Source organism: the organism of the source record quoted next, unplaced genomic scaffold (genome assembly GCF_019419815.1).
Source record: "Pyrus x bretschneideri cultivar Hongxiangsu unplaced genomic scaffold, Pyrus_bretschneideri_v1 Contig38, whole genome shotgun sequence".
NCBI classification, from domain to species: Eukaryota; Viridiplantae; Streptophyta; class Magnoliopsida; order Rosales; family Rosaceae; genus Pyrus; species Pyrus x bretschneideri.
This window is the reverse complement of record NW_025999701.1, coordinates 1,379,205-1,402,184: the sequence shown is the minus strand read 5'-3', so window position 1 is coordinate 1,402,184 and position 22,980 is coordinate 1,379,205. Positions and strand designations below refer to the sequence as shown.

General features: G+C 39.7%; 1 protein-coding gene across 1 annotated transcript; it reads right to left on the bottom strand.

The window, feature by feature from the left end:
* Positions 1-11,028: 11,028 nt before the first annotated feature.
* Positions 11,029-11,971, bottom strand: LOC125468439 (umecyanin-like). Its single transcript, XM_048564167.1, has 2 exons — positions 11,776-11,971; positions 11,029-11,345 (listed from the first exon to the last, which is right to left on the bottom strand). The coding sequence occupies exons 1-2, from the start codon at positions 11,969-11,971 to the stop codon at positions 11,029-11,031; spliced, it is 513 nt and encodes a 170-aa protein (XP_048420124.1).
* Positions 11,972-22,980: the final 11,009 nt, after the last annotated feature.

The window sequence follows — 22,980 nt, the reverse complement described above, 5'->3', positions numbered from 1 at the left end:
TTCGACTCAAAGTCTTCACCTCGACTGTTGGGGGCATGCTCCAAGTCAAGTGAAATTGAAGGATGGACTCATGTCGCTTCGAAGAAACTGCACGAGAAACATATGTCTTCTCCACAAGTGCACCAATCAGAAAGGGGGGAAAGCAGCTTTCGCCAACCTCCAAAGCAATGTGAAAATGTTGAAGATAAGAAAATTTCAACACAAAGATCGTTCATGCGGGATCTTTTCTTCCTCGAAGACTTATTCAATTTCTCGATCAAGACTCCTTGCTATGAAGATTGTGAGGAATGCCTTTCGAAGATCGCTGCGAAGAAATTGGACAAGCAGCAACCATCTTGTCCACAAGTTTATTAGTCGAAAAGGGGGCAAAACAGCTCTTGTCAACCTCCAGAACAATGTGAAAGTGTTGGAGATAATGAAATTTCGACACAAAGATCGTCCATCCCCATCACAATGTGCGACCTCTTCCCAGAAGACTTCTTCAATTACTCGGTCAAGGCTCCTTCCTATGAAGATTGCGAGGAACGCCTCTCCCAGATCGCTTGACAAATCCACAACAACAACCAAAGCTCCTCGTTCGCACGAGCCTAAAAGGCGACAACCAAAGCTCCTTGTCCGCACGAGCATAAAAGGCGACAACAAAAGCTCCTGGCCCGCAAGAGCATAAACTGTGTATGGCAAAATCATCATCAAAATCATCATCAAAACCATCACTCGTTTGAACTACGTCATGACTTGATCCTTCCTCAACCAAGGGTACGTAGGCAACTTGAAACTTCAAAACTTCAAGTACAGTCACACCATCATAAAAAATAAAAAAAATAAAAATGTTTGAACTACGTTTCGACTTGATCTCTTCGTTGGAAGGGTACGTAGGTAGCTCGAACGTTTAATTTTGAGTTCAGTCACATCAAAATGAGGTTGTAGTAAAAGTGACTAATGAAAGTCAATATTATTACGTTCTTTGTACAAAAAAAAATTACATGTTGTTGGTTTCAAAAAAAAAAAAAATACATATGTTACTATGTATTAGAAAATATATATAAATATATTCTCTACTAAAAAAAAAAAAAAAAAAAAAAGAAAGAAAGCAAAATGTCGACAAGCCCAAAATGGTGGGCTGGATTGTTGTGTTGAGGACAAAGGCCCATATACCCAAAAGAACCGGGCCCTACTCACTCTCAAAGCCCATCCCACTTTCTCTCTCTCCCGGACGACAACCACATGGGCTGTCACCATCAACACATCCAAATCAAACGTACACACTGGTTGCTGCAAATGATGTGCTTCTTGATTCTTCTGTAGTTAAGTATAGCCCCTCAGACTGCCAGAAACCAAATCTCCAAACCTTCCAAAATACAAAACCCAGAAAGAAAAAAAAGGCAGCCCAAAGAAGAAACGAGGAAAAACCCAAGAGCTGCCGTTCAAATCAACTCGAATTCGAAATCCCTAAATCAGGAGGACAAACCCGGAAAGAGGAAAAACCCAAGAGCTGCAGTTGAGATCAGGAGGAGGACAGATGGAGCAGACTCGTCCTCGTCGTCTGTATATATGCATCGAGGAGCGCAAGTATACGGATTGTGACAGGTGCCGTTACATAATCTACGCCATCGAGCTGAGCGATCTCTTAAATTGCTCCTGCAAGATTAAACCTGATGCAAGCTGTCAATCTCCCAGATGCCCCACTTGCAAAGCCAAAGCCCAGCGAGCCTACCTCCAACAGGAGTACAAAACCATGTACCACGATGACCTCACCAAGCGCCTCTCTTCCGAGCTCAGCGGCAACACCAAGAAGGCCGTAGGCCGTACTCCTCTGGATGCACGACCCCCCAACCCGCGACGCCACCGAAGTCGACTGCAGTGTACCCCTCTCAGATCTCCAGATCACGCCGGACTCCACCGGAGACTTCACCCTCAACAACCGCTCAGGTAGAATCTTCTACAACCACTCTTTCACGCTCTGGGAAGATTCAGGTTCAAATTCTTCCAATTCCGCAGCAAACGGAAGACCTCCTGGGTTTTCTCGACGACTCGGACGCCGGGTTGCTATGTTGGGGATCAGGGCCTAGCTGCCGTGGGACAGTGTTGCAAGCAGCTCGAAGATTTGAATTTGCGGTTTTGTGAGGGATTGTCGAGCAGGAAGCCCAAAATGAGTGACATCGAAGACCCCTCTCTTGGATTGAACACGCTGCTGCAGAGTTCAAGCGGCTCTGATCATCGCCACCAAAATTTGGACTTTGACTATGGTGCTCTGATGCAGCTTCAGCATTTCTCCATCAACAATTTGGGCGATCCGTTTATCGAGAGCAACTACGGTGTCCATTCAAGGCAGTTCGATGTCGGTGTTCTCGATTGGTTTGCTCGGTTGTGGGAGATTGAGAAGAATGAGTATTGGGATACATCACCAATTGCGGCACGGAAGGCAATCTTCATGAAGTCTTAGTTGGGAGAGAAGTATTTCCAGATGGAATTCTGTATGCTTTTCGAGAATCGCATTATTCGATATTTAAAGCTGCCAAAATGTATAGAATGGAATGCGAAAAGATTGATTGTCTGATCTCTGGTGAGATTGATTGTGCGGATTTTAAAACTAAACTTCTTGCTCACCAGGATAAACCCGTCATCATCGTCAATGAACTGCTCCAAAAGAGCTATCAGCCTGCCGTGAAGGTGGAGGAGCACAACTTCTTTAGCAGTAAGGAGGCTTGTAGCTTCTTCTCCGATAAGCAAGCACCTTCACTTCAGTGGTACTGTCCTGATCAATGGAACTAAACCATCAACAATCCAATCAATCCACTCCAAAAAGAAGAATTGGAATCCAAGAAATAGACCTTCCATGATTTTTTGTTAAATGGGAAAGACGAGGACGACGGCGTGAAGCAAGGTTGTCTTTGGGGGAGCCCAGGGAATTAACGAGCTGGAGTCTGGTGGCTGTGCTCCTTACCTGTGCTCAGTGGCTGTGCTCCTTACCTGTGCTTAAAGGCGATGGTGTAGTTTTTTTCCTCTGTCTCCTCAAGCTGCCAACAAACCTCGAGCTCGTCACGACGGCCACCATGATCAAAATCAACGAAGAGTTTCATTGACCGCTGTCAAACGACTAGCCGGTCTTCAAACTCGACGCCTTACACTCTGCCTCAAGATCTGGCTGCTTTTGCACCTCCGCCATGGCTGCTGCCTTTGAATGTGATCGACAAAAACAAAGTTTGTCAACTCACACCCAAAGATCTCATTCGTCTGCTTGCCTCTGCTGCTGCCTTTGAATGTGATTGACAAAATTAAAGTTTGTCAACTCACACCCAAAGATCTCCTCCGTCTTCTCTGGGACTCGCCTGGGTTTTCACCCAGGAACTCAGCCTTGCAGATGGCCATATAAAGAAAAAAATAATAATAATAAAAAAAAATGGTAATGATGATGCTGGGAAGCATCTTTCAAAAAATAATAATAAAAAAATAATAATAATAAAATAAAATAAAATAAAAAAATAAATAAAATAATAATAAAGAAGAAAAGTGTTGATGGTGCTAGACGCACCGAGAGCAAGTATAAAAAAAAAAAAAAAAAAAAGGAAAAGATGATGCGTGCCGCTATCAGCAAGTCAAAAGAAAAAGAAAAAAAAAAAGCAGTGGCGACATAATTATTGCAAAGAAGAAATTTGCAAAAGTCTGATTGAAAAAAAAAAGAGGGCGACATAATTATTGCAAAGAAGAAACTTGCAAAAGTTTGAACACATCTTGGTGATATATATGTTTTATTTGTATTTACCACAATACATTAAATAAAACAAAGCATGTTCATTGATCTTCGAGAAATTACAAGTGCGAAAAAAAAAAAAAAAAAAAAAAAAAAAAGAAATGTATCTAACAAAGAAAGAGGAAGATGGAGCCTTCACAAAGGTCGTTCACGTGAAGCCCCACTACTTGGCCAAACTCCAGGAGCGGGAGGCACCGAAGATAGATCATTCGAGGCCCCAATACCTGGTGGAACGCTGGATGATGCAGGAAAAAGGTGTCTCTGGAAGAAAGACGCAAGCCTTTGACGGTCACTTTGAATTCGACCTTGAGATTCTTGCATCTCATCAAGCTTCCTCTTCATGCCCGACGAATAGTTATTTGCAAGCACATGCAAACTTCTATTCTCATACTTAAGCTGTTTAATCTCCTGCTTAAGATCTTCCACCTCTGCCATCAATGATTCCACTTGACGGGACCGAGCAAGCAGGCGTTGGCCCATGTTGGACACAGAGCCCGCACACTGAACACTAAGAGCGAGGGACTCTTGAACGGCCAACTCATCGGACCGTCCTGACAGCAGCCTACTATCTTTTGGAGTAAGGAGGTTCCTAGCTACTATTGTAGCTGTTGTGGCGTCCTGCATCACGGAGTCTTCACCTGTAAGAGGACCGTTAGAAGATAAGAAAGATGGACACCATACATTACCTTGAAGCGGCGCAACCGGATCACTGCTGAGACTCAATTCTAAGCTAAGGTTCGATGGGTTAGCCATTTTTCAAAGGTGTTAAAAGAGATGGGTGGAGGAAGTTAAAACTCAAAAGGCCGGAGATGATTTTCAGGAATGAGCAATCTTCGAAGTGTGCATGTTAGAGGTGATCAATACCTCTATAAAAACGAAGAGGCGCTTGCTCAGAAATCGAAGGGCCGCTTGTTCAAAAGTGAAGAGACATCGCTCTGCAAATCTCAAAAGCTGGATTTTCCGGCGTAAGTTAGGCGACGCTTTCTCGGCTTTCCAGAAAACGTGTTCAACTTTGTCAAAAGATCTCCGACAAAGTTGAAAACACGTGGAGGCTGGCGACGCTTTCGCGGTTTTTCAGAGCACGGGTGCCACTTTGTCAAAAGATCACGTGGAGGTCATCATCGCAGCTACACATCTTTAGCTGACGAGCGCAAAGTTCGGCGACGCTTTCTCTGCTTTTCAGAAAACGCGTGCCACTTTGTCAAAAGAGACGCTCGTTCAGAAATCGAAGAGGCGTCGTTCAGAAATCAAAGAGGCGTATTCAAAGATCGAAGAGTCGTCACTATTTCAAAAAGCCGAATTTGCGGGATCAAAACGTTTGTCGACAAGGGTAAAAGAACAGTACCACCACTTGCTATTGGGAAATCCCTATATATGTCGACCTTCATCTTTTATGGCAAGGCAGACCTGCGGAAAAAAAAAATGCCCAACTCTTCCTCACCTCCGAGAGTACACTCCCAGCAAAACATCTCAAAATACTCAATTTTTTCCTCTTCCCCAAAGATGATACCAGATGCCTGGAGTACAGATGACCCAGGAGGAAACGGTAGATGGAAGCATGTGCTGATTCATTCACCGCTTCTTCAAAAGCAAAAGTATCTCATATCATCAAGGGCGAAAGCAAAGGTATCTCATATCATGCTTTTTCCCTGTCCTTTTCTTTGTCCTTGCTCTTACATGCAGGAGAAGGGGAAATAGAGTTATCAGTCGGAACCTGAAATCAAACTTCCGACCTGGAACTGATTGCCTGGAACCTTTGCCTGGTTGCTTACCTTGCATTGCTCTCGAGTACTCATCGTCGCGGAGAAGTAATGTTTTGAAGCACCATTTAAATGCAAAGGTTGCATTCCATTCCTGCATCAGAGGACAAATACTACACGAGAAGATGCCAAACCTGCATAAGGAAATACCACTTCTGCAAAGGGAGCAAGTAAGACAAGTGAAAATGATACATCAAAGCATGTGGAGACAAGCACAACAAATATATGTGCTGATTCATTCGCTGCTTCTTCAAAAACAAAGGTATCTTATATCATGCTTTCTCCATGTCCTTTCCTTTGTCCTTGTTATTACTCGCATGGCAAAGTGAAAAGAGCAATCAGACGGCACTTGGAGTCAGTTTTCCGATCTACCCTCTTCAATACGAATTGGGGAAAGATTGAACAAAGAAACAGGTCATCACTTCCACCTCCTGCTTGCCTGCCATGTGTCTGAATCCTGCTACCCAATTCAAGAGTAGCACAAAGGAAAATCAACGGTAGGGGGAGACCAAAAGAATCCTCCAGCCCAGTTCAAGATCAAGCCTCGACGGCCCTTGAAGAAATCACAAGTCCGATTCAAAATCAAGTGTTCACCACCCTTGAATCAAATTCAACTCCAGATAAAAGGAGTAAGTCCAGACCTTCGGAGGAGACCAAAAGAATCCTCCAGCCCAGTTCAAGATTAAGCCTGCGGAAAATCAACGATTGGAGGAAACCAGAAAATCTTCCAGTCAAGCTCAAGATCAAGCCTCGATGGTCCTTGAAGAAATTTCCAGCCCAATTCAAGATCAAGCCTCGACGGCCCTTGGGTTGACATCTACATTAAGGGACTTCAAAACGCATCTTCCACACGTGACAAGCACATGTCTACGACGCGCCTTGAAGTGGGGGCATTTGTAGACATCAAAATTTCGGTGAAATGAATGTTGACCAATAATTAAAATTTTCAATGTTCACGTGTCACATAAATTTTATATGTAGCATGTGATTCAACGAAAAAATCGAAATAAATTGGAAAAGTCATCAAATATGACACGTGTCAATACCTGGCAGAAATGATTTATTTCATCTGATTATTTAAATCCAAAAATCAAGTTTTGAAATTCTATAAATAGGAGGCCAATGCATTCATTTAGGAGGAAGAAGGAAGGAGAAGGAGAAAGGAAAAGAAGGGAGAGGAAGGAAGAAAGAAAGAAGCCTTGAAACTCTAAAGCTCTCAAGCAAACCCCGAAGAATCAAGAAAGCACTTTTCGTTCATCGTTCATCATCCATCAACCTTCAAGATCAAGCCCCAACGCCCTTGAAGAACTTCCACCAACTCAAGATCAAGCCCCGACGGCCCATTGAAGAAAGTGTTCATCGTTCATCATCCGTTCATCCTTCAAGATTAAGCCCAGAAGCCCTTGAAGATCCGTTCATCATAAGATCAAGCCCCAACGGCCCCTTTGGATCAACAACCTCAACAAATCCACACATCCGTTCATCCTTCAAGATTAAGCCCAGAAGCCCTTGAAGATCCGTTCATCCTAAGATCAAGCCCCAACGGCCCCTTTGGATCAACAACCTCAACAAATCCACACATCCGTTCATCCTTCAAGATTAAGCCCAAAAGCCCTTGAAGATCCGTTCATCCATCAACCTTCAAGATCAAGCCCAACGCCCCTTGAAGATCCATTCATCAGCTGTGCATCCTTAGATCAAGCCCCGACGGCCCTTTGGATCAACAACTCATCCACAAACCCACACCCTACGAAGATAGAATCAGAGGACCAAATTACAAAGAGATTGTAACCCCAAAATCATTAATACAAAAATATATTTTGTACACGTATTCTTGTCTCTCTGGTTTCAGGAAAAATTCGTGTTTACACCTTTTATTTGGGGGAGCTGTTAACGGCAATGAGTCGGTGTATATTTACTACTTAACAGGTGCTGGTGCTCTTACATATATTGCTCTGCAGTCTACTGCAATAGCATTCACAACCGGGATTATGGCTGTCCTGCCCCATCAGCAATTTGCCAAAACCTTGGGACTGGTAGTTGGAATCACTTTTCATGTTTTCGCAATTGGTGAAAGTATTTTCCAACCTTGAAGCCTGTAGATTATTGTTTTCGCATCTCTACAGGAAGCTCAATTGCAAAATAAGGAACAAACATTGAAAAAAACTACAGTACTTAGTACTTGCATTCATTTGGGTGCCCATTGTCAATGTATGTCTTTTTTGTAATGATAAATAAGCGTTTAGTGTTGCATCAATTGTCTCGTGATCTCTTAACATGGTCAATCCGGTCTACCATAATAGAATCTGATCGTATCCAAATCCAGAACTTCGTCTTTCAACGAATGTTGATAGCAGCAGTGTAGCAAAAAATACAGATGACTGGTCCCCTCATACTGAAAACAAAATGTTTTCACCGCTGCATTATGTTTGCTAAAAAGGACTCCTACCAAATTACCGACCGAAATTCTAAAACCATGTAATGAAAGACATGAAAGCCCTTACTCTGTGAAACAAGCAAAGATAATCAAAGAAGTAATGCCAAGGATTAATATATGTAGCAGCAAGACAAACCAAAAGTAAGAGAACTCTGAGCTGGTGCTGGTAGTGATTTTACATCCCTAAAGTGGAACATATCAACAATGTCGAGAATTTTGGGTCAATAATTTAGGGACAAAGCTACCGAACATGTAAGTTGCTCTAATTCATCCCTCCTGCCCTTGATTTCATTGATTTCCTCAAGCGATTGGTAGTTTAGTTTTGAGATAGTACATCACAAAACTTGGATTTAAATTCATATCCATTTGTTTAGAGATTGGGTTGCGTACAAATGTACTTTTTGGATCGATAATGTAAGGTTTGGAGTTGAGATAGAGTGAAAACATTCGATTTTGATGGGTTTGGCAGATGTCCCCCGAATGCCCATTGTTTCAGTAGGTTTCTGCTGAACGTTGATGCTGGGGTGAGAAAAGATATTTATTGATCTAGTTTTTGTGATCCATTTTTTACAATATTATTTACTTTCCGGTTTTAGTTTAGGTGATCAATTTCCTCTAATAAATCGGAATGTTATCTCCTAGTTGATTTCCTCTTACTGTTTCCTTTCTTCTTTTTATGAATACATCGATATATTTTTACATAATAGGATGAGAAGTTTGGCTAAGCCACACAATGAACAATAATTTGGTATCAAATTTGCATTTACAAGATTCGAACCTAAAACCTCTCATTTTTAAGTGAAGAGGAATACCATTAGACCATAATACTGAGTGTGTAGCTTTCTTCTTAAAAATATGTAGGCTAGTCACAAGACACATAAACCAAACTCTCTTCCATCCCTCTGTACCGGATAGGGTTTAGGAGATCAGCTTCCAAGAGGCCAACCCGAACCTAATTTCATTGACAATCTTCCTGACCATTTACACGGTGACCTAATTTCGTTGAAATCCTCTGTCGAGTTCCTTGCAAAATATTGATTGTTCAATGCAAGTGTGTTTCCAAGCGTTGGCTCCAAGTCATCTCCAAACCTCGTTTCATTGGCCGCTTTTTATCCGTCCAACATGGTCGCCAAAATCCCATACCAAGAACTCTGGTTATATATGTACCCTTATTATGGAGACGAAGTGTTTACGACGTCCAAGAATCCGGTGTTCAAAGAGCTAAGTGAGAAGAAGGAGAACAAAAACAAGAACAAGAACAAGAAGAACAGTGGTCTTCAGACATCATGTTGCTTTATAAAAAGTGGAGTTGAGCCATTAATCCATTAAAGAATAATTTTAATCATGTAATACCTTCATTAGTTTTTTAAGATGACATTATTTATTCTTTAACACGCATTTTATCCATTTGAGAGCAGAGTGACCGTAACTACTTACCACTATCTACCACTACAACCACTAACCTTACACCACCATCGTTGGCATCATCGTTGCCACCATAGTCGTCACCACCACAACTACCACAGCAACCACCACCACCACCACAACCACAATTGTTACTACTGCCACCATAACAATCTCCACTACTGTCATTGCCACTACCATCGTTGTCGACAACCACCGCCAGCACAACCACAAACGCTACCACTACTGCCTATGTCGCCACCCCTAACACCACTATTGGCACCCACTAAACTCCTACCATTGCTGCTGCCATCACAAAAGTTGCCCCCACCGCCTCCATCACGTCTGCCATATGTATCATCTACAACTGCAACCACCAACCTTATACCACTGTCGACATCACCACTATTAATGTTTCAACCGCCACCGCCAACAACGCCTCTACCACTACCGCCACAAATGCAACCACTGCCGCAACCACAACTATCGTAGTCACCCACCACTACCATGTCTATTTTTGTCATTATGTACAATAATATTACTAATCTTAGAATGTACCTAACGGTTTTACACTTGTTTTCATACTCACGACACTTTTAAAATATAATTTATCAAAGATTCAGCTGTTTTAATTTACAATTGATTATTTTTAAATTAGCACAATAATCGCAAACAGCCCTTAAGACGACATTGATGTGGGCATGAGCACATACGCATATTATCGTAATCCTCTTGCCACATGTGTTATCCAAGAGCCGTCAATTGAATGGGTATGGATCTTCCAAAGTTCTATCGAGTCTCCAAAAGATCAGGCTTGGTAAATTTGGTCAGTGCTTCATCCATCATTTCCTGCTCTCTTTAAGTTTACTTCCGGTATTTAGCCTTTCATCCCTATCGATCCATCGGTTTTCTGCTTCTATACTTTCGGGGTAACAATCTACTTCACACGAATCAATGACTCAAACCACTTGAATTCCGCTTTCGTGTTTTTCTTATTTCTCCCAAGAATAATTGTAGCATTCTTTTGGTTGCATCTTGCATGCATGTGTAACAGCTTCACGACAAGACCTATCTTTATTGCACGATCATGAAAGAGTAATTTATAAATTCTTATACCAAGAGCTAATAACTGACTTTAATTATCGAAGATGAAATTAATAGATCTAGTTGATTAGATCAGTTCAATTTGAAACAAAAATTCATTTGATAAATAAAAGGTGCACAATCCAAGTATTAAAACGTGCATTAATTTTGATTTCTAGTTCACAGTCACACACAACGTACATGGTATTTATTTTTTTTGTCAATAAACGGATCCTCGTAAAAGATATTGGCATGACATTGTAAAGTATCAATAAATGGCAGCTTAACATTGGTTAGTTAGTGAGGATGTCATGTCATACTAAAGTTGTTAGGTTGTTAAAAAAGGTTAGTCTCTTAGAAGTGTAAGAAGGAAGTTTTAAGCTAGATATATGTGTGTAAAAGCTTTGTAATTGTGAGGATCCAATTCATTAAGTTTGAAATACAATTCATACAGTTTACTCTCTCTCTCTTTCTCTCCGTTGTTTCTCTCTCAAGTTCCTTGTTTTTCTCCATTCCTTATTGCTCTTTGAATCTTTCTCAATGGAGTTAATAAACGTGCTAGGATCTTATGACGAGGCACAAGGAGAAACAAACTAGAAAACCAGCCCGGAGATCTGAGACACAAAGTTGAGAGACTGCTGGAGGGGCTTTTTATCCGCACTTGGACTCGGACTTGGACTGGCTAGTGAAATGGTACTGGTGGTTGAAGAGGGAGCGATGTCAAAAGTCATCTTTTGCCCTTTGCTGCAGTGCCCGGCAAAAGTTGACGTTACATAATATGTGTCGGTTCCAAGAAATTTTATTGTGGTTGCATTCTCAAATACATGCAAGGGATCTGCGGTGTTACAAGTGCCCAAATCTTCCTTGGTTACGAATGCCAAGTCTTGTTCTCCTGCTGCAAACTTAAACACTGCAAAGCCAACACAACCATGTAGAAATCAGCACCTACCATAGAGTATAGATCAAAATCAAGCCATTGGATTGTCTTTGCATTCAATGCGAATTCATCCTATAAATACAAATGCTAATGAAAGTTATAGAATGAAAATTAGGATGCAGAAGAGAAAAAAGGGGAGTGGCTTTTCTACAATTTTTTCTTTTATGCTGAGAGAAACGATATTCTTATCTAAACTATGAGAAGGAGATTCCAAATTTGAGTGCATAAGAGGTCACTACTCAAGGCAATATAGCTACATGCATGTGTACACATAGTGACATTTCTACGCTACTGTCGAGAATATTTTCTTATGCATATGATCCATGAAATTCCAATACAAATTTTCGAACTACAATGAAAAGACAGAACGTAAAGTAAGAAAAATTTCACAGTAGTTGATTACCAAGAATGTCACCAACAAACAAGCTATGGTTAGAAGCCCATGCAGCATAAGTGGCAGCGCCATCCGGAGGGATAGTCCAGCCTAAGTCGTCTCCTACTACATATTCTGCAGCTTCTGCGCTACGTAACGTCGCTTCTGTTGCTGCCACTGCGATGACGATTAGAAACATCACATTCACATCCATGCTTATACTCATTTTTCAACTCCCCTCTCTTAAATAATTGTGTTCTTCTTGTAAAGAAGGAGATCGATACAATATTGGGGGTCCTGAAGTGTCTCAATTTATAGAACTAAATGTTACGAGCATTGTGTACAAGTTTCGGCAATTGTAAGCTTAATTAGTCTATATTAGTACTGGCGCAGATTATCATAGATACGTTGACATCGTCAAAACGAATTTGATTATTTGCAGGCACTTAGCATTTTGTTTTATATATATGATGGGGTCAATGACTGTCGATACAAATTATGCCAAAGTAGTATAATTCTTTAATGGCAGATTTTTTTGATACAACCGATATATTTATATTAAAGGGAGTGCAAGTAAATTAGTTGTGAACTTATCATCCATGAGATTCGAATTTAAGACCTCTCACTTGCAAGCGCAAAAGATTACCACTAAGAGCAAGTCCAGTGGCAGGAAATGCCCGGTGGACCAGGGATCTTTTCAATCCAATTGCCTCCCTTCCTTGCTTTAGCCCATGTGGGCGATTGGGCTAAGGGGGGCTCGTGTGAGAGGGAAGGCATGAATCAAAGGCCCAAGCGCCTGAGGGCGCACTGATGCAAGGCTAACGTCAACCATGTTACAACAACATTGGCGTCAGGCGCGTGCATAGCACGTGCGCATAGGGGCACGTCACCGACAACTTTTCAGTCAATGGGGCCTACAGTTTGATTTCTGAAATGTTACCGTTTCTGGGGGCTTATGGCACCTTCTCGGCCTTTGGATTTCAATGGATATTTTTTTTTTGGACCGTTGGATTTCCAACGATCAAAAAAATCTTCAAACCTCCCCCAATGGCTAGATGATGTGGCACAATATTAGCCGTTGAATTCCAGATCAACAGTCCACCCTATTCGCCTTTAAAAATTAAAAAAGAAAAAAGAAAAATAGGAAAAAAAATCACATATGTTATCGTTGTGCCACGTGGCACAATTTGGAGGGTTGGATTTCAATTTTTTTTTAATCCAACAACAAAAATTAATTAAGTTAATTAAAAATCCGAATTTTTTTTTTAAATTAAAAAAAATGATTTTACTTTTCTATAAATACATTCTTATTATCTTCTACCTTACACTACAATTTTATATTTTCTCAAGTACTTTCAACCACATTCCAATCTTTCTCTCAAAATTTCTATGTACTTTTGTTTCTAACAAAATGGCTAATGATGCAGATACGAATTGGATGCTTATTGAAGATGTTACGTTGTGTTTTAGCTGGGTCGAAGTTACTCATGATCCAATTACGGGTAATGAGATGCAGTTGCAAGAAATGTGGAGCAATATTCATACCCTTTTTCTTGAGAAAATTCGTAGGAAAAGAACGGAACAATCACTCTCCAGTCGTTGGAGAATACTCAGCCAATTGTTTACTCATTGGAGAAATGCCTTGGCACAAGCTAGTAGTAATATTCGAAGTGGGGAAAATTTCGTGGATCATGTAACTATATATTATTTATTTATTTGTACTATACCCAAATTTACATTAGCTACTTTGATTATAATTATTTCTTCTCCTGCATTGTGTAGACACTTTAAGCACAAGCTTGGTATAATGCCAAAAACAAAAATAAATCATTCACCCTGTGGGAATGTTGGAATATTGTCAAAGATTGTCCTAAATTCAGAGTTGTGCCTGTCGGTCTAGAAGTTGTCATAAACAGCACACCTTTACACTCTACGCCCGATCATGGCTTGCATGTTCATGAAGCGACACAGAACAAGTGCCGGAAGCGACCCCTAAACAAGATCCAATTAGGCCTCAAGGTAAGAAGGCTTCAAAGAGAAAAGGAAGTGCTTCGAAGAATGATTATGCAAAATATATGGAAGAACTTGCTTGCCAAGGTGAATTGACTTTGGCGCAGGATGGCTAAATTTGAGGCTGATAAGGCTAGAAATGAGGCAAAAGTTGCAGTTGCTGAGAGATTATTTCAAGCTAATGAGAAAGAAAGAGAGCTACTTAGGCAAGAAAGAGAAGAGCTTAAAGAGGAAAGAATGGCTCAACAAGATTGTGACATTATGAAGGAGCCTGTAGAGGCGATGTCTCCGAATTCTAAATATTTTTGGAATTCGGAGAAAGCGGACGTGGTGCGAAGGAGGTGTGCAAGAGAAGCGAGAGCAAAAGGAAATGGTCCTAGCATCACAAATTGATTAGGTGATGATTTTCCATTCACAAGGGACTAGGGAATTTGTTTTTAATCGGAGCCCATAATTTTCCAATCAATTTGGGTTGTAATTTCTTATTTATTGAATAGAGTACCTTATGTAATTTCCAATTTATTGAATTTAGTTCTTTATTCAAACTAAGAGTATATTTATTTAATTTGGTACTTTATTTAATCTAAGAGAATCTTTATTCAAAGGACATAAACACACCAAATAAAATTACATAAACATACCAAATAAAATTACAAACACACCAAATAAAAAAAAATAAAAAAACCAACCAAATGAACTTAAAAATCACACCAAATAAAATTACATAAAGACACCAAATAAAAAATTTAAAATTAAAAAAAAACACTAAATGAACTTAAGTTTCTTAAGCATGTTTCAATTCCACTGGTGTTCTATCAAGTCAATTTGACGGGTTTTCTGAATATATGAGGATTGAACTGAAGTATATCATTGAATGAGCCTTTCGTTGTAATGTCTATCCCTTTCTAATGGCTCGTGTTGCACGGGTTATTCGGTGACGTCATGAGCACAATATATTTGTGTTTTGGAATTATTCATCGTGTCTGGCTCATATTCATCAACGGCATCATAATCATAATCATCTTCCATAATCATGTTGTGAAGAATGATACACGTCATCATGATGGATCGAAGTGACTCCAAATCAAACAATCTAGCAGCACCCATGATAATTGCCCAATGAGCTTGGAGGATACTAAAACAACGCTCCACATCCATTCTACACCCCTCTTGATAGCTTGCGAATTGCTTTTCCTTTTCACTTCACGAATGTGGCACTGTTTTGACAAACGATGTCCACCTTGAGTAAATGTCGTCTGCTAGGTAGTATGGTCCGTGGTACTTATGTCCGTTGACCCAATACGTGACTCTTGGTGCTTTTCCTTGCAAGACATCGTTGAACATTGGGGATTAGGCAAGGACATTGAGGTCATTTTGAGCTCCCACAACACCAAAAAAAACATGTCAAATCCATGTATCAAATGATGTCACCGCCTCCAAAATGATATTTTTTGCTTATTTTCTGTCCCTATAAGCTCCTTGTCATGCACTTGGACAATTTTTCCAGGTCCAGTGCATACAGTCGATGCTTCCAATCATGCCAAGAAAATCTCACATCTCACTCTTCTTCAGAAGCCCTTGCAAGTCCATTGTTGTAGGTCTCCGGAGGTACTCTATGGTGTAGATAGATTCGACTAAGGAGCAGAACCTAATCAGGGACTCCAGTTTGGTTTATTTCCCCATCCTCGCTATCTCTTCCACTTGGTCTGCAGATGCTCTATATGCAAGCATTTGCAAGGCAGCAATAATTTTTTGCTCAGGAAAAAGACACATAACACCAAAATCATCATTCTTTTGCACAAGGTAAGAATGATGGTTGCAAACAGCAATCATGATTTTGTTGAACAAATGTCGTTCCATTCTAAAATGACATTTAAAGTACGTATCAGGGAATACACTGTTACAAACAAAATAATCGTCTAAGAGATCCTTACCTCGTCGTTGCCTGCTTCTATCAATGTTTGCGGAACGGTTGGGCCTGGAGATCTCAGCCACAGCTTGGATGACTAGATGGGAATGTAAGGCTCTTTGGCTTCTTGCTTCGTCATCTCTCCTCTTACGCTTATCATCTTCATCCTCTTCCATCTCATTTTCGCCCCCTAGAGATTGAACATTTCTTCCCCTTGGTTAAACAATTCTTTCTTTTGCTCATCGATTTCCCACAACATCCTTGAAGAAGACATTGTAAAAAGAAAGTAGAAACTATGAATAAGAATAGAGATTTTGATTTTGGTGTGTGATTTCTTAGGATGGATGGTGGGTTATATGGAGGAAAAAGAAAGGATTAGATGTAGATAATGTCATGTGGCACACCATCATTTATTAAAAATCTTATCAAAATCTATCCTCAAAGATTGTAAACAGATTGTGATACGTGGTGTGATATGATTGGTTAAAAATCTTATCGGAAATCTATCATCAACGATTCCGAAAAGGTAACGACACGTGGCGCGATGGCATTGGATAAAAATCTTATCGAAATCTATCACCAAAAATTGTCTTTTCGGATAATAACATGTGGCGCAACGAGAACGATTAAAAATTTTATCCAAAATTACAAATAAAATTATTTTGTATTATTTTATAAAATAAAAAATACTAATATTTTATTGCATATTACCATGGCTATTCAGTTAGGGGTGGAGATGCAAAAGGTGATTACTGTTAATTAAAGGTAGTTACTATTCATTACAGGGGATTCAATAGGCAGTTGCCCTAGGGGGCTTTCCTACACTAGAAGTTCTCTAAATCATACTAAGTGGCTTTAATTGCAGTTTTAAGCCAAACATAGAAAAGGATTTTTTATCATTTTTTTGGGTTATTCTCACTTTACTACCCCAATATTGAGAAATTTAAACTTTCGTACTTAAAGTTGAATTTTGTGACACTTTTTAATTTTTATTGCAAAGAAACAATAAAAATACAAAAGCAAACAAGAAGTCCACAAGGGCACAAACAAAACAAGATAAAAGCACAATCACCCAGACATTAAGAAACTCTAAAAACAACACAAAACTAACTAATAGCCACATTCCAGTTACCACATATCCTCCGTTATACTGCCTTCGTTGTCCTAGAAAATCTTCTTGTTTCTTTCCATCCAAATGACCCAAAAAATAGATGAAACTATACATCCCCATAAGACCTTGATTTTCTTCCATTTTCCTGATAATTTATGTTCCTCTACCATAAGAGAATAACAATACCTGCGTAAAACCCAATTGATACCAAACTCCTTAAACAACTTCAATCAGAGATTTAAAGCCACCGGACAGTGAAGAAACAGATGGTCAACAGACTCTGAACTTTTCTTGCATAAAATTAACCCCAATCAGGTTGTAGACATGAGCTCGGTTGCCCTTTTTGGAGCATGTCACAACTCACAAGTGTTAATTTTCCCATAAGCTATTAACCAAGTAAAGACTTTCACTTTATTAGGAACTTTAGATTTCCAAACCAAGCCATAAGCTTGAAATAGCCTATTAGCATAGCTTTTGAGAAGATAATCGCAGTAAGATTTAACATAGAAGCTTCCTGAAGAATCAAGTATTAAATTTCTTGCATCAACCCTTGAAGGGTGAATGTGAACCCAATACAAACTTGTCAAGAAATATGACAATTCGTCTAATTCCACATCACGTAAGTTCCTTCGAAACCCAAAGTCCCAATTCAAAGAATGTTTAGCAATACTAGCAACACTAGAAATACTCTTGTTATGAAATATGGATAAGTTGAACAACCTAGGAAATGAGACTTGTAAAGATCTTTCGCTTAGCCAAATGTCTTCCCAAAATCTAATTTCATAACCTTAACCAAGAACAAAACGTCAGCACTCCAGAAAAGAACTATAACCTTTGGAAATATCCTTCCAAGGACTTCTACTTGTTCCAAATTGAACTATCTTGGATTCCCAACCATTGTCACTAAGACCATAATTGCTGCTAATCACTTTATGCCAGATGGAATCACTTTCGACGAAAACATCATGACCATTTAGCTAACAAAGCTTTGTTTATTACCAATGGATTGCCAATACATACACCCCTTTCTTCTTTTGGTTTTGAAACTGTTTGCCAATTAATGAGTTGATCTTTCTTATCTTCACCAACACCAGCCTATAAGAATTTCCGCATTAAGCTTTCCAGAGTCCTGACTACTCCTTTAGGAATCTTGAACAAAGATAGAAAATAAATAGGTAAACTTTCTAACACTAATTGAATTAAAGTTAATATTCCCCCTCTTGAAAGAAAGGCACACTTTTAACTTTGCAATCTCTTTTCAACTTTTTCCACAATCGGGTTTCAAAAGGAGATAGCTCTAGGATTAACTCCTAAAGGAAGACCCAAATACTTGACAAGCCAAGAGCCTACTTTGCATCCCCATAAACCATCCAATCTCTCTAATTTTTCTTGCTCCGCATTAATACCCATTAAAGAGCATTTGCCCTTATTCAACTTCGATTCATAGATAGAACAAAAACAATCAATTACTGATAAAAGATTAGTCCAACCTTACTCACTTCCAGATAAATAAATAAAAAAGTGTCATCGGCAAATTGCAAGTGAGTAACTTCCACACCCTTATTACCAACACCCAACCCCTCAATCAGGCCACCCTCGATGGTTCTTCCCAGTAATCTATTGAGGATGTCTACTACAATATTAAATAATAAAGGAGAAAGAGAATCACCTTGTCCAAGTCCTCTTGATGCTCCAAACTTACCCCTTGGTCGGCCATTTATTATGATGGAAAAGTTGGTAGATTTCAAGCAGCCCAATATCCATTTTCTCCACCTATCATCAAACCCTTTTATTTCCAACACATTAACTAAGAAATCCCAATCAATGTGATCATAAGCTTTTTCAAAATCAATTTTGAACACAATACCTTCCTTCCCTTTCACCCTTGTTTCCTCAACCACTTTGTTGGCCACTAGAATTGTACCAAGAATATGCCTTCCTTTCACAAAAACTCCTTGAACTTGTGAGATTATGCCACTAATTACCTCCTTTAGTCTAAAGGCCAACACTTTAGACAAAATCTTGTATAAACTCGTTGTCAAGCTTATAGGCTTATAATAGGCAACACCAATTGAATTTGCTTTCTTTGGTATGAGACAGATGTATGTTTCATTTGTGATTGTGTTGATGATTCCGCTGCTATGAAATTCATTGAAAACCCTCACAATATTTGATTTTACCACCTCCCAATGTTGCTGAAATAATTCCACAGTAAAACCATTAGGACTTGGTGATTTATCACCCCCACAATCGAACATTGCCTTTTTTATTTCCTCTTCTTCAAAAGCCCTCTACAGCCATATTGCTTCCCCTTCCCTGATTAGACTCCAATAAATGCCTTTTAAGCCCCACCTCACCTTCAAATTTCTGGAATAAAGTTTTTCAAAGAATTGAATCAATTCTTGTTCGATGACTTCAATATCTTCCACAATTCCTCCCCCTTCCAACTCCAATTTATCAATAAATTCTTTTTCCTTCTCCCGTTTGCAATTTTGTGAAAGAAATTAGTGTTACTGTCTCATTTTTGAGCCCATTCAACTTTGGCTCTAATTCTCCAATGACTTTTCTCTTTAAGCAACAACTTCTCAAGTCTTGCTCGTATACCATCCTTTTCCAATTTCAAGAAGAGATCAAGACCCTCCCTTATTTCCGTTACATCAAGCTCTAATAGTTTAGCCTCCACTTGCTTCTTTTCTTGGCCAATGTTGCCAAAAACTTCCTTGCTCTACTCCTTTACATTAGGTTTCAACTCTTTAAGTTTCCTCATGAACTTGAACCCATCCCTAAAAGACGGATGGTCCAACCAAGAATTCTCGAACCAGAACGGTGTAGGTCCCCACTTTACAAAACTTGTATCCAATTCAATTAGGCAACGATCTGAAGTTAACCGGCCAATAGCTCTCTGCGAGAGTTAGGAAAGCACGCTTCCCACTCATTTATGAATAGAAACCTATCAAGCCTTCAACATACCACATCTGCCCCTTCTCTCATATTTGACCATGTAAATTCTGCATTAAATAAATTTGTATCTCTAAGGTTTATTTCCAGAATAAAATTATTGAACACCCTCATACTTCTTATAAATCTATCGCCGTTGGATTTTTCTGACACAAACCATTCCACATTAAAGTCTCTTGTATGACAGCATCTAGGTCCAAATAAGCCAAACAATCCAGCCAGCTCTTCCCAAAAATTGTTTCTTTCCCTCACTTTGTTGGGGCCGTAAACCCCCGAAAACCACCAATCTAAGCTGTTAGAACTTTATTTTGATTGAAACGGAAAACTAACCTACCACATATTCCAAAACTGAGATACACTTAGTATTCCACAAAAAAGAATTCCCCCAGACCTTCCTAAAAGAAGGCAATGAAACCCATTCTACGTAACGAAACCTTCAGATGTTTCCAACAAGTCTTCGGCAAATTTCAGTTTTTTTTTTTCTTGTAGAATGACAATGTCAGCCCCACTATTTATATCTGCTCTTTAACAACTCTTCTTTTATTTCTCCTCCATAGCCATCTAACATTCCAAGAAAATATCTTCATTTTGGAAGGTTAACCCCTAAATCACTTCTAACCTTTTTCTTCTGGTACGTGATTAAGGTAGAACCACTTCCAGATTCCTTTTTCTTGTTAACAATTTTGCCTGTAATTTATTTATTTATTTATTATTATTATTTTTTTTTTGTGACAAGTTCCTTTTCCAAGGAATTAGTGACACTTTTAGTTTCGACAAAAACTTCCCCACATGCTCCGGATTTTGCTCAGAATCACCAATATTTGGTTTGGAACCTAACACGGAAGGCTTGAGGGTCACACTTAAAGACTTTGGTCCCTTCTTGGCATCTACTCCTAACACCTGACACACCCCGAACTCGATGTCTAGGGAACATCAGGATGGCCACGTGTTAACCGACACTCGAGGGTGACACAAGCCATTTAATGAATGCATATGCTGAGAACATGTGAAACATGCATGTAAATTTCGCGCGAACTATGCAATGTAATATTCCCACATAAACTTTACAAAATTATAATAGTATTCAACTACCAACAATGACAATGATAGTGATGATGCATGACATGTTCAGTGCATCCATCTAATTCATAATACAAGTAGAAGGTGCGATTACAATGATGTCAAAGCAGAAAGGATGGGACGATGTCACTGGTAGGGGAATGTCTTGTAGCTCGGATCGTAAGCATCGTTCCTATGTCCTGAAGGGGCGCAAAACAAACATGAGTGGACCAAGTTGATAAATAAGTAGTACAAACACAATCATTCAATAACGTACTAACCCCAAAAGTTTATGAAAACTAATAGCATAATATGTGATAGGTTTTCCGAAAACCCTAACATGCCATAAAACCTTCGTAAAACATATATCGTATATAGTGTGCTAAACTGTGGTATCAGTATCGCCTGAAGGCATATAGAACTCTTCATTTGCTCGAAGGCCTTCACTTAGAACACTTTACATATCAATCGCTTGTAGGCTCCTACAACACTCACCCGAAGGCATATATAGTATCAATCGCCCGAAGGCACCCGAAGGCATATATAGTATCAATTGCCCATAGGCTTCTATAGCACCCACCCAAAGGCATATATAGTAACCACTAGATAAGCACAAAATCATTGAACATAATCTTTCCAACATAAATACATATATCTCAAAGCATCTTCATAGTATATAGTCATCCATCATATATACTAAAAAGAGTGTAAAAACAAGTTCATAAATAGTATATAGTCATCCATCATATATACTACAAAGAACCTAAATTCGATAAAGTATGGTATTCCAAAATATTCTTAGTAAAGCATGATAAATCATAAAGTGTAAATCTAATTTACTCATAAAACGTTTCCATTAAATCATGTTTTTCATGTATGCATTTCTACTATTAAAACATACATTTTAGAAGGGGTCTACTTATAAATACTTTGTTGCCGATGAACCGTGTGAAATAAAAAGGACGGAATCACTGCTAATAGTCGCACCTAAGCACATAAAGAGTCCAATTAATAACAATCTATCATAACGATTGAATTTCAGGAAATGGACGTAAAAAACATGAGGGAGGACCTTGAGTACCCCCACACGCCACACGTCCCCACAAGCTGCTGTGGGTAGCCTGAAAGTTGGCAGGAAAAGTCGTCTGCGACGTGTGTGCTTCACGCGCCGGCACCGGCATCCTTTTACGCACACCTACGCGAGGCTACGTTCCAAGGTTTTCTAGGTTGGGCCGAGGCAATTGGGCATGGGCTCCATGATTAGGCCAGGTTATGTGGCCCAAAGGCTTGGGATGGGTTTGGAATGGATTTGGAGTTTGGGCTTTAGGGTTTTGGGTTGAGTCTAATGGGTCATAAATATGGGTTTTAGGGTTTTGGGTTTGAGGTTCAACGGGCCGAAGGCCCATGGTTACACGACCTAAGGGCCTTAGTTCAAAAGGGTTTTAGGCTTGGAAGCTCGGCCCGATGATCTGGTCTAAAGGACCTGGTTAGGGCCTCAAGTACGATCTAACTACCAAAAATGAAGATAGAGACAAGAGGGAGAGTTTCATACCTTCGTGGTCCCTCGTCGTGGCCAAGAAGTTAATTTGAAGCTGTCGAACTCGTGAAGAGAGTAGGGTGGCATCTGGGTGTCTCAGTGCTCCACAGAGGAAAATGGAGAAAGAAAAAGAGAATATCCACTCGATGGTGGTGGTTGTGTCGTGGTCATTTGGGTGTACGGGTGAGTGTGTGTGTGTTGCCGGGAAGGTGAAATGGCAGAGGGGTCCGAAAGAGTGTGTGTGTGTGTGTGTGTGTGTCTTGGGGAAAGAAGAGAGAAGAAGAGAAAGGGAGATGAGAGACTGCCATGTGGCAGGCAAAGAGAATATGGGAATTTGGAGGAAATCCAAAAAGGGAAACTTGATTGGGTAAGTGATAGGGGCAAAATGGTCATTTCATACTTCCATAAATATGACAAAATACACAATTCGGGACGAGTTTTACAACACCAACATTTTTCCCTTCTTAGAAATCCCTCTAGAACCCCTCTTATCTGAGACAGTCATCCTCTCATTCTTCTTTTCAGGAATAAGTTTACCATCTACACAAGGATTGCAAAAGGCAAAATTTTGACAATCTCATTGACAGAAACATCTTCTTCCACTAAAGGCAAAAATTTTGACAATTAACCCCAATTAATCTTTCTCGACAA

Excerpts from the sequence above, each read along its gene's own strand:
- LOC125468439 (XM_048564167.1), bottom strand. The coding sequence starts at position 11,971 with ATGAGTATAAGCATGGATGTGAATGTGATGTTTCTAATCGTCATCGCA. Across the intron at positions 11,346-11,775 it reads GTTTGTTGGTGACATTCTTG|TGTTTAAGTTTGCAGCAGGA; the intron begins GTAATCAACTAC and ends TTGGCTTTGCAG.